This window comes from Silurus aristotelis (genome assembly GCF_946808225.1).
Source record: "Silurus aristotelis genome assembly, chromosome: 18".
NCBI classification, from domain to species: Eukaryota; Metazoa; Chordata; class Actinopteri; order Siluriformes; family Siluridae; genus Silurus; species Silurus aristotelis.
In genome coordinates this window covers 23,757,950-23,770,449 of record NC_139591.1, presented here as the reverse complement: position 1 = coordinate 23,770,449, position 12,500 = coordinate 23,757,950, and the positions used below count along the sequence as shown (strand labels likewise).

Sequence of the window (12,500 nt, the reverse complement as noted above, 5' to 3'; positions counted from 1 at the left end):
CGTGATCACCCCTGATACCGCGGAATCACCGGAACACACCGACAGATCCGTGATCACCCCTGATACCGCGGAATCACCGGAACACACCGACAGAACCGTGATCACCCCTGATACCGCGGAATCACCGGAACACACCGACAGAACCGTGATCACCCCTGATACCGCGGAATCACCGGAACACACCGACAGATCCGTGATCACCCCTGATACCGCGGAATCACCGGAACACACCGACAGAACCGTGATCACCCCTGATACCGCGGAATCACCGGAACACACCGACAGATCCGTGATCACCCCTGATACCGCGGAATCACCGGAACACACCGACAGAACCGTGATCACCCCTGATACCGCGGAATCACCGGAACACACCGACAGAACCGTGTGAAATATTACAGAAAAATATAACAGAAATATTTTTAATGAGTTTTAAACCATAATTTCTGACAAATAAACACTTGATATCAAATCTGAGGCGATTTCGGAGCGGTCTGACCGGAAACTGGCCTTTCCCCTGTATTTAAACACGAGGAATATATACATTTATATATTTATATACTGATGAATCAGTAACACACCTGGATTTTAATAATAAAAAAGGTCGATAATTTTAATGTGTGAAATTAATAGTTTAAAGTTTTAACTTCCGGAATGTTTGTATATGAAGATTTCAGGAGGTGAATTAGCAATAGCACAGGAGCTAGCGGAAAGCTTTCAAAGCCGATTTAGCTTATTAGCATCGTGTCTGACTAAAATAATCAGCAATTCTTTTATCGGAAACAAACACGAGGGAAAAAATCATTTTAGGGCTGAAAAACATCGAAACCGGTACAAAAAACACGAATCTATGGAGTTAGCTTAGATTAGCATAGTGCTACTGATCCAGTCTGGGGTTCGGCTCTTCATCCCGAAATATCAGAGCTGACGGACAATATTCATCAAATATTCATAAATATATATATTCTGTTTTAATAAAGTCTATATTATTTATAAATATTTAGAGAGAGATCAGACATTAAAAACTGTAAATAAAAACTGGTACAGCACACAGAATATTAATAATAATGTATAAATGAATTAGAAACTTACACGTAGATGATGGACATGAAATGCATGAGCCACAGAACAATAAATAAAATAAATCCAAAAATAGAGAAGCTCTGCATAGCGAGCTCCAGCCAGGCCATGGTACACAGACACCACCGGGCAGCGCGCGCCTGTGCCTGTGCCTGTGTCTGTGTCTGTGTGTGTGTGTGTGTGTGTGTCTGTGAGAGTGTGTGTGTGTGTGTGTGTGTGTGTGAGCGTGCGCGCGCGTGTGTATGTGTTTAAATGTTGAGGAGTGCGTTGCCTCTGTGAGCAGATCGAGTGGGCGGGGCTAGATATCCGGATAAAGAGGCGGGACTAAAAACATAAACTGATAATATCCTGTTGAAGGGGCGGGGCTACAATCGGCGCATTCCGACAAATAGTAGAGATGAGTGTGTATAACCCAGTCATCAGTGTTACACAAGTCAGGTGACTCTTAGTGTCAGTCCCAAACCCGGGTAAATGTGGAGGTCTGTGTTATAAAGGACATCCAGTGTAAATCATGTACCAAATCAAATCAGGAATCAGAATTTCATAGCGGATCGGTGGAGGCCCGGGTTACCAACAACCACCACAGGTATCATTACCCAACAGGGTACCGGTGTAAATTGTGCTCCTGTTGGCTGAAGGAGGAGAAGGAGAGGAACAAGACGTCTACAGAGACAGCAGGGAAAGGAGAAGTGTAGGAGAGTGGAGGAGAAGTGGAGGAGAAGTGGAGGAGAGTGGAGGAGAAGTGGAGGAGAAGTGGAGGAGAGTGGAGGAGAAGTGGAGGAGAAGTGGAGGAGAGTGGAGGAGAAGTGGAGGAGAAGTGGAGGAGAGTGGAGAAGAAGTGGAGGAGAAGTGGAGGTTCGGGTTGGTTCTTTAAATGTTGGTACTATGACTGGTAAAGGGAGAGAGGGAGCTGATATGATGGAGAGGAGAAAGGTAGGGTTGTTGGAGAGATGCAGTGGAGATTTTAACAAGATTGTTTAACAGAATTTTAGAAGGTGAGAAGATGCCTGAGGAATGGAGAAGGAGTGTGCTGGTACCGATCTTTAAGAATAAGGGAGATGTGCAGACCTGCAGTAACTACAGGGGAATTAAGTTGATCAGTCACACCATGAAGTTCTGGGAAAGAGTAGTGGAAGCCAGACTGAGAGAAGAGGTGACCATCTGTGAGCAGCAGTATGGTTTCATGCTGAGGAAGAGCACCACAGATGCCTTATTTGCTTTGAGAATGTTGATGGAGAAGTATAGAGAAGGTCAGAAGGAGCTGCATTGTGTGTTTGTGGATTTAGAGAAAGCGTACGACAGGGTGGAGAGAGGAGTTGTGGTATTGTATGAGGAAGTCTGGTGTGTCAGAGAAGTATATGGTGAGACCTGAGATGTTGTATGGATTAGAGACAGTGGCATTAAGTAAAAGACAGGAGGTGGAGCTGGAGGTAGCAGAGCTGAAGATGTTGAGATGTTTGTTGGGAGTGACGACGATGGACAGGATTAGAAATGAGTTTATTAGAGGGACAGTGCATGTAGGACGTTTTGGAGACAAGGTGAGGGAGGTGAGATTGAGATGGTTTGGACATGTGCAGAGGAGGGACATGGGGTATATCAGTAGGAGAATGCTGAGGATGGAGAGACCAGGAAGGAGGAAAAGAGGAAGAACAAGGAGGAGGTTTATGGATGTGGTGAGGGAAGACATGCAGGTAGTTGGTGTGAAAGAGGCAGATGTAGAGGACAGGGGGGTATGGAGACGGATGATCCGCTGTGGAGACTCCTAATGGGAGAAGCCGGTAGAAGAAAAAGAAGAAGAAGAAGGAGGGGAGGCTAGTATACATATCCTACTAAAAAAGCGGGGCTAAAATAAAATCTAGATATAAGGGCGTGGCTAGTTAATATCCTGGTGATGGGGCGGGGTTAAAATAAAATAAAAGGAAAATAAAAGGTCTTCCCGTGGGCTCACCACCTGCAGGAGGGACCGTAAGGGACGGTGCTGTGAGGATTGGGCAGCAGTCGAAGGCGGGGGTCTGCTTAGACTGCTGCCCCCGCGACCCGGATTACGGATAAGCGAGAGAAAGTGAATGAATGAATGAAAATAAAAGGTGGGGCTAAAATGTTTGTCGTGATACAGAGTGATGGGCGAAAGCTCCTGATATACATCTATCTATCTATCTATCTATCTATCTATCTATCTATCTATCTATCTATCTATCTATCTATCTATCTATCTATCTATCTGTCTATCTATGTGTCTGTCTGTCTGTCTGTCTGTCTGTCTCTGACTCTCCGTCTCTCTGTCCATCTCTCTCTATCGTTCACTCCGTTTTAGATGGATGCAATCTTTTCTGACATATAAACAGCTCTTCTCTCTGCTTCCTGTTCCAGGGCGTAAGGTGAAAAGACCTTAGCCTCGCCCACTTAGGTCGGCCATGATGGATTTGCATACTATGTAAAATAGACCTTTGCGTGCTGGTGCGAGAATTTACACACGTTTAGTTTCGAACTGCTCAGGAAATCGTGTCCCTCAGTAACTTTCTAAAACATGTCAAGATATATAACAGTGTGATGTGGATGTGGCATGTCAATCACGTCTAAGGGGGCGGAGCTTGTTTAGCTGTAATTAGTGCAATCAATTAGGTGTAGTTCACGGTTTGTGTTTGATTGGTTGTATTTTAATTAAACTGAAATGACGTTCAGGAGAAGTGTAAAAGTCTGAGTTGGGTCATAAAAGGGTTTTTACATGTCACATGTACATAACAGCATAGTGAAATCCTTTCTTCACATATCCCAGAGATGTTAGGGAGCTGGGGTCAGAGTGCAGGCTCAGCTATCAAACTGTGCCCCTGGAGCACAGAGGGTTAAGGGCCTTGCTCAAGGGCCCAGGACTGGCAGCTTGACACTACTGGGATTTGAACCCCTGACCTTCTGTCCACATTCTCAGGAGCCAAATGCTGGTTGAAGTGAATCACCTGAAATTTGGCGATGCACAGATTTTTAATCATCACGGGATTAGTTTAAAAACATCTCCGATTTCAGCCAATCAGATTCTTGTAATTTAGCAGCTGCCTGCTATTGGAAGGAGTTTTTGCAGAAATGACTGGAACCTCATAGATCACCGCTTAGCGCTCCGTAAAATATATTAAACATAACACACCAGGAAACAGTTACATTTCATATTTTATTCACACAGAATAATAGAAAATTATTTAGAATTTTGAAAATGCACCACTTTAATTTGAGCTCATATACAATTTCTTATCAGAATGAGGAAAAGAATCTGATAGCAAAAATTATTCATTCTAAAATTTATCTCGGAAATCTGGCGTGTGGTTGAGGCTCGGATTTCCAGTTTGGTTAGATTTGATCGGACTCTAAGGATTCTGTATAAAAAAAAAACAAATGATTGAATGAAACTGGGCTCCGTTATTAGTTTATTTCCACCTGTAATAGTGAATTTGATGTTTGATGTCGAAGTATTTTTCAGTCTGGACTTGGCAGTGATGATGAAGGGATTAAATGTGGTTCGTAAACGACTGTAGTTCAGAATAAATCATTTCTCAGAGACGTAATCTGATTTACAGAGTTGCTGTAAAAGTAAAAACGTAATGTACATTCAGAAAGAATTCATGACTCTGTCTGTGACGTCTCATCACGTGTCTCAGGACGTTCTGTACTCTCTCTGGGTGAAGTAGTGAAACCGGCAGGCAGGTTATTGCCGCTCCTCCGTGACTCATTAACTTCAGTGCTATGACATCACGTTCTGTGACGTCACTCCTGAGATCCTGAGGTGTGTAAAGTCCAAGGAACCCTCATAAATGATGAATATGAGTGGAGATGATAAGTGCTGCGACTGCAGGGGACAGAAATAACGCTGACTGAGCGATTTACAGTCTAATATAACACTAAAATCCTCACCTGGGTCTAGAGATCAGACCATAAAACTATAACGGCCTTTTTAAAGGTGTGGTCAGTACATTTGCTCAAAAGACTCTTGTGTAACATCCATAGAACATCTCTGGTCTCTGTGTCAGGAGAAACCCATCAGTCCTGCTGAGAAACAAGTTTTTTGAAGCGGTTTGAGATCAGACAGGTCGAGCAGTTCGGCTGGCGTGGCTTCAGAGAGAACACTGAAGAGCGATTGCAACATTCAGACTAATCTCATCACTCGGAAATTTCCTAATCCGTATTAAAAAAAACAAAAACAAAGAAAAGAACTTGGAATCCCTGCTCAGGAATGTTTCCTCCAATCCAACACGATTAGATCAACACGCCGGTTCGTAGCGTCCACGCGGTTCACAACCAGTCTATTCTATTACTTACTACATAGTAGGACACGTTCATGGTTTTCTCCTTGACCTGTAGGAAAAAAGCTCGTGTTCTAAACCGACCTACATGTGGAAATCAGTATTCTGTACGTTTGTATTGCTGTTTACAGAAATTACTTTTTGCCCCTTTAAACCCTTTCAGAGGATCAGAATTCCATGTGCTCTGGTTTTTGCTCTCATTGCAGGAATGATATGTAATAGCACCGTCCAGAGAAGGTGAGGACAGGGGTTCCCTCTAGAGCTGCTTGTTCTTCTCCAGGCTCTTTTCTCAGAAACCTTTTCCATCATCATCATCATCATCATCATCATCATCATCATCATCACCTCTGTCTCACTTATTAGGGATACATTTATGAGTTTAACATGTAATCCAGAGTCTGTTTATTTCTAACAATCTGCTTTGTGACAGAAAGAAAATCTCTTATTAGGAAGGAACCTGGTTTCTGTAGCGTGAGCAGGAAGCGCGTGAACAATGTCAATGAGGAAGGAAGGAGGAAGTTGGTTAGAGCGTTGGACTAACAGGAACATGAGGGTAAAATATGCCATGTATGTTATAAACCAAATAAAACCAGACTGTTGTTATAGATTATCAGATGACCTTTATGATAAAACACTATAATGTGGTCAGGTTTTGAGTTTTTAAACGAGGCCTACGCAGGGGATCTTCACTATAGGACACCTGCAGGAGGATCTTCTCCAACGCTCGTGTCCTGAAACCCTTCACTTACCGTGTAATCAGGACAAAGTAGTTACAGTTTCATGTTATTAATAATAAATTATGAAATGATTGTGTTGTATTGAATAAGTATCCTAACCCTCTGTTCCACAGACCGGTGATCTAATCTCGACAGATCAGACAACGCCATCTTGTGGACAGATTGAGGAATCGCATATCTATTTATACCGGAAGTAGAAAAATACCCTTTTTTTGTGCCTCCATTTTCTTGTTCTTGTTGTGAGGACTTTTTTTTAGTTTTACTTCAGTTTTATAGTTTGTAAACATGTCTGTATGTTGAACAACAGAAAAGTCATTTTTAAGCATTAAATATAACAATAAATAGGAAAAAAACCAAATGATGTGTTACTCTTAAATTAATACAGCACTACAATAGTTAGTATGGATAGATAGAAGGATGAATGAATGGAGAGATAGATGAATAAATAGATGGACCAATGGATAAAAAGTTAAATGATGGTTAGAGGGATGTATGTATGTATGTATGGATAACTGCATGGATAGATGGAAAAAAAAAATGGATAGATGGATGGACAAAAGGCATAATGGATGCATGGATGAATGAGTGGGTGGATGGATGAATAGAGGAATGGATGAGTGGAAGGATGGATGGTTGGATGAAGAGATGAGTGATGAATAGATGGATAACCAAAAGGCTGGATGAATTGATGGCTGTATGAATGAATGAATGGGCAGATAGATAGATAGATAGATAGATAGATAGATAGATAGATAGATAGATAGATAGATAGATAGATAGATAGATAGATAGATAGATAGATAGATAGATAGATGCATGGATCAAGTCAAGTCAAAAAGCTTTTTCAAGTCAAGAAACTAGATGGATGGATGGATGCAAAGATGAATGGATGGACAAATAATTTGGTAAATGGATGGATGAATGGTTGGATGGATGGAGGGTTTGATGGATGGATGGATGGATGGATGGATGGATGGATGGATAAATGGATAGTTGGTTGGATGGATGGATGAATGGATGGATGGATATGGTATAATAGGATTAAAACATCTCAGAATAATAAACCTCAGTGCTGACTATTTCCCCTGTAACAGTGCCCCCTGGAGGCGGAGTGGTGTACAGAGACCTGTTGATGATCATCTTAGATCATACGCGTCAAACTCAAGGCCCCGGGGCCCTTTCCAGCCTGTGGATGCATTATATCAGACCCCTAATGTTAAATCATATTTTTAATATTACCAGGCAAAGTTTGACTCGTTTACCTGATACACACCTTCACACAATCCTGAGAGTTTCCACAGAACTGAAACATTACATTAAACCTACCCAAACATTAATAAACTGACAGCCAGGAAAAGATTCCACACATCTCGCTCACGTGAAGGTGAATAAGTGCAGAATGTGCTGCTTCTACTGACTGTTTTACTTTCACACATCATCCTGGATCCTCTCTGTGTTTATCTTCAGTAAATATGAACAGTTTTTAGCCCTCGACTTCAAACCACTATTTTATTTAATCTCCACTATGATTGTGTTTCACACCAGTGAGAAACCTACTTACCAGTTTAAACACCAGCGTGTACACTTCACGTGTGTGTGTGTGTGTGTGTGTGTGTGTGTGTGTGTGTGTGTGTGTGCAGCTGAAATACCAGGAGTATGTGTTAATAAACACTGAACCCAAACGACACACTTTATTTGTGACTTTATTATTGTTTATAAAGATTTAATTCTAAAATGTATTGGATTATAAAAGTGATGTGTGAAGATGAAATACAAAATCAGTCAAAATCCACCATCAAATAAAATAAAGAAGAATTTTATCATGTCTGTTGTTCAGTGGGTTTAATCAACACACATTGTTTTGATAAGAAACGTGCATTTTATTCATTCTAATATTGATAATAATACAGTTTATTGGAAATATAAATAAGGAAAAGACAAATAGAAATATCATGTAAATATATAAAAATAAAACCATCCATCCATCCATCTTCTCCCGCTTATCCGATGCCGGGTCGCGGGGGCAGCAGTCTAAGCAAAGATGCCCAGACTTCCCTCTCCCTAGACACTTCTTCCAGCTCTTCCGGGGGGCACCAAGGCGTTCCCAGGCCAGCCGGGAGACATAGTCTCTCCAGCGTGTCCTAGGTCTTCCCCGGGGTCTCCTTCCAGTGGGACGCGCCCGGAACACCTTCCCAGGAAGGCGTCCAGGAGGCATCCGGAACAGATGCCCGAGCCACCTCAGCTGACCCCTCTCGATGTGGAGGAGCAGCGGATCTACTCTGAGCTCCTCCCGAGTGACTAAGCTTCTCACCCTATCTCTAAGGGATCGCCCAGCCACCCTGCGGAGGAAGCACATTTCGGCCGCCTGTATCCGGGATCTTGTCCTTTCGGTCATGACCCAGAGCTCATGACCATAGGTGAGAGTAGGAACGTAGATTGACCGGTAAATCGAAAGTTTCGCCTTGCGGCTCAGCTCCTTCTTCACCACGACAGACCGGTACATCGACCGCATTACTGCAGAAGCTGCACCGATCCGTCTGTCAATCTCCCGTTCCACCCTTCCCTCACTCGTGAACAAAACCCCAAGATACTTAAACTCCTCCACTTGCGGCAGGAACTCCCCACCAACCTGAAGTGGGCAAGCCACCCTTTTCCGACTGAGGACCATGGCCTCGGATTTGGAGGTGCTGATTCTCATCCCAGCCGCTTCACACTCGGCTGCAAACCGTCCCAGTGCATGCTGAAGGTCCTGGTCTGATGAAGCCAACACGACAACATCATCTGCAAAGAGCAAAGACGAAATCGTGTCGTCACCAAACCGGACACCCTCCGACCCCTGGCTGCGCCTAGAAATTCTGTCCATAAAAATTATGAACAGAACCGGTGACAAAGGGCAGCCCTGCCGGAGTCCAACATGCACCGGGAACAAGTCTGACTTACTGCCGGCAATGCGAACCAAGCTCCTGCTTCGGTCATACAGGGACCGGACAGCCCTTAGTAAAGGGCCCCCGACCCCATACTCCCGGAGCACCCTCCACAGGCCGCCGCGAGGGACACAGTCGAATGTTTTTTCCAAATCCACAAAGCACATGTGGACTGGTTGGGCAAACTCCCATGAACCCTCCAGCACCCTGTAGAGGGTATAGAGCTGGTCCAGTGTTCCACGGCCTGGACAAAAACCACATTGTTCCTCCTGAATCCGAGGTTCTACTATCGGCCGTATTCTCCTCTCCAGTACCCTGGCATAGACTTTCCCAGGTAGGCTGAGAAGTGTGATCCCCCTATAGTTGGAACACACCCTCCGGTCCCCCTTCTTAAAAAGAGGGACCACCACCCCGGTCTGCCATTCCAGAGGCACTGACCCCGACCGCCACACGATGCTGCAGAGGCGTGTCAGCCAAGACAGCCCCACAACATCCAGAGACTTGAGGTACTCAGGGCGGATCTCATCCACCCCCGGTGCCCTGCCACCGAGGAGTTTCTTTACTACCTCGGTGACTTCAGCTTGGGTGATGGACGAGTCCGCCTCTGAGCCCTCAGCCTCTGCTTCCTCAATGGAAGACGTGACGGCGGGATTGAGGAGATCCTTGAAGTATTCCTTCCACCGTCCAACGACATCCCCAGTTGAGGTCAACAGCTCCCCACCTCTACTGTAAACAGCATTGGTGGGGCACTGCTTTCCCCTCCTGAGGCGCCGGACGGTTTGACAGAATCTCTTCGAGGCCAGCCGATAGTCCTTCTCCATGGCCTCACCGAACTCCTCCCAGGCCCGAGTTTTTGCCTCGATAACCACCCGGGCTGCAGTTTGCTTGGCCTGCCGGTACCCGTCAGCTGCGTCAGGAGTCCCACAAGCCAACCAGGCCAGGTAGGACTCCTTCTTCAGCTTGACGGCATCCCTTACTTCCGGTTTCCACCACCGGGTTCGGGGATTGCTGCCTCGACAGGCACCGGAGACCTTACTGCCACAGCTCCGAGCGGCCGCTTCGACAATGGAGGTGGAGAACATGGTCCACTCGGACTCAATATCTCCGGCCTCCCTCGGGATCTGGTCAAAGCTCCGCCGGAGGTGGGAGTTGAAGATCTCTCTGACAGGAGGCTCGGCCAAACGTTCCCAGCAGACCCTCACAGTACGCTTGGGTCTGCCGAGTCTGTCCAGCTTCCTCCCCCGCCATCGGATCCAACTCACCACCAGGTGGTGATCAGTTGACAGCTCCGCCCCTCTCTTTACCCGAGTGTCCAAGACATACGGCCGCAGGTCAGATGAAAAGACCACAAAGTCGATCATCGACCTACGGCCTAGGGTGTCCTGGTGCCACGTGTACTGATGGACACCCTTATGCTTGAACATGGTGTTCGTTATGGACAAACTGTAACTAGCACAGAAGTCCAATAACTGAACACCGCTCGGGTTCAGATCAGGGGGGCCGTTCCTCCCAATCACGCCCCTCCAGGTGTCACTGTCGCTGCCCACGTGTGCATTGAAGTCTCCTAGTAGAACGACGGAGTCCCCAGTCGGAGCACTGTCCAGCGCCCCTCCCAGAGACCCCAAGAAGGCCGGGTACTCTATACTGCCGTTTGGCCCGTAGGCACACACGACAGTGAAAGACCTATCCCCGACCCGTAGGCGCAGGGAAACGACCCTCTCGTTCACCGGGGTAAACTCCAACACATAGCGGCTGAGCTGGGGGGCTATAAGCAAACCCACACCAGCCCGACGCCTTTCACCATGGGCAGCTCCAGAGTTGTAAAGAGTCCATCCTCTCTCGAGGAGTGTGGTTCCAGAGCCCAGGCCGTGCATAGAGGTGATCCCGACTATCTCTAGTCGGAACCTCTCAACCTCACGCACAATCTCAGGCTCCTTCCCCGCCAGCGAGGTGACATTCCACGTCCCTAGAGGTAGCTTCTGTGTCCAGGGATCGGGTTGTCGAGGCCTCCACCTTCGACTGCTGCCCGATCCTCTTAGCACCGGCCCCTTACGGTCCCTCCTGCAGGTGGTGAGCCCACTGGAAGGCGGCCCCACGTCGCTCCTTCGGGCTGAGCCCGGCCGGACCCTGTGGGGGAAGGCCCGGCCACCAGGCGCTCGCATACGAGCCCCAACCCCGGGCCTGGCTCCAGGGTGGGGCCCCGGCTGCGCCATACCGGGCGACGTCACGGTCCCTGATGTAGTATCTCTCATAAGGGGTTTTGATCCGCTCTTAGTCTGACCCGTCGCCCAGGACCTGTTTGCCTTGGGAGACCCTACCAGGGGCATATAGCCCCGGACAACATAGCTCCTAGGGTCATTCGAGTACTCAAACCCCTCCACCACGTTAAGGTGGCAGTTCAAGGAGAGGGAGCTTACAGCACCTGGTATTCCCAGGCGGTCTCCCATCCAAGTACTAACCAGGCCCGACCCTGCTTAGCTTCCGAGATCAGACGAGATCGAGCGTTCTCAGAGTGGTATGGCCATAAGCAAAATAAAACCTGTAAATGTAAACTTTTAGACATTTGTTCAATTCTTTTGTATGTTAATTAGTTTCTTGTTATTTAACACCTTATTAAGGAACAATGTTTAGGACAAAAAGCAGCTAAATATCAACAACTACTTTTTTATTTCCTCTTCACTATTTAGTCTTTTTTTTTTTATATATATATTTTATTCTTTTTAATAGTTTATCCATAAAATTTGAAAGCGTAAATGATGCACCAGCACTGCTCTGTAAAACAATCATCAACTCTGAGCAGATCCAGAATCCAGAGTGAGACGGTGATTAAACACATTTCCTAATGATCTCCCTGATCTCCATGAAGGATTCCTGCATGTGGTAGAACTTCTATAGTGAATTTGTATCGAGGCACAAGATGAATTTGATGAGAAATTGAAATGAAAATAAGGAATGAGAATGTAAACCAGCAGCAGGAGTTACTCCAACAGCTTCATTATCTATTAATAACTATTTATTTAATAAATCCACTGCTGTAAATAAACTTTAGTTCTTTCCTCTTAAGTCAGTTTCACTCTGCAAACATCAGTAACAGCTTGAACTCCTCACTGCTGGGACGTGATCATGGTAGAAGGTGATAATCAACAGTTAGGTGTGAGACCTTACACCATTCTCATGCTCTCCACTTCACCTCAGGACCTTCTTCACCTCCACATCTACACTAACATCCTGTAACACCTCAAACCTCCACCTGGCTTTACTGCTCTCACTCGTTTTTCACTTTTTAATCAGTGCATTAAAGTTGTTTAGTCACAAGATCATTACAGTGCTTTAAAATGTCTCTACATCATCATTATCATCATCATCATCATCTTCTTCTTCTTCCTCTTAATCTTCATCTATTCACTCCCACACGTTACTCCACTGACAGATTCACACCTCTGTGCTGAGAGATCATGATGAGGTGCCTA

General features: G+C 45.7%; 1 protein-coding gene and 1 long non-coding RNA gene across 4 annotated transcripts in view; one reads left to right on the top strand and one right to left on the bottom strand.

The window, feature by feature from the left end:
• The window catches only part of ugcg (UDP-glucose ceramide glucosyltransferase), a 15,943-nt gene extending 14,616 nt beyond the window's left edge, over window positions 1–1,327 (bottom strand). For 2 of the 3 annotated variants that reach the window (XR_014537874.1, XM_083568810.1), the window contains exon 1: window positions 1,093–1,293. Coding sequence is in view for 2 of the 3 variants with exons in the window: in XM_083568810.1 (XP_083424936.1) it covers window positions 1,093–1,190 (98 nt within the window). In the remaining variant the exon portion in view is untranslated. Of the gene's footprint in view, window positions 1–1,092 lie in introns of all 3 variants that reach the window. The other variant, XM_083568811.1, reaches the window with a different exon arrangement.
• A 2,914-nt stretch (window positions 1,328–4,241) lies between these two features.
• LOC310741301 lies at window positions 4,242–6,352 on the top strand. The gene is made up of 3 exons (XR_014537924.1): window positions 4,242–5,922; window positions 6,019–6,135; window positions 6,220–6,352. It is a non-coding gene; the product is annotated as an uncharacterized lncRNA (long non-coding RNA).
• The last annotated feature ends 6,148 nt before the right edge of the window (window positions 6,353–12,500 follow it).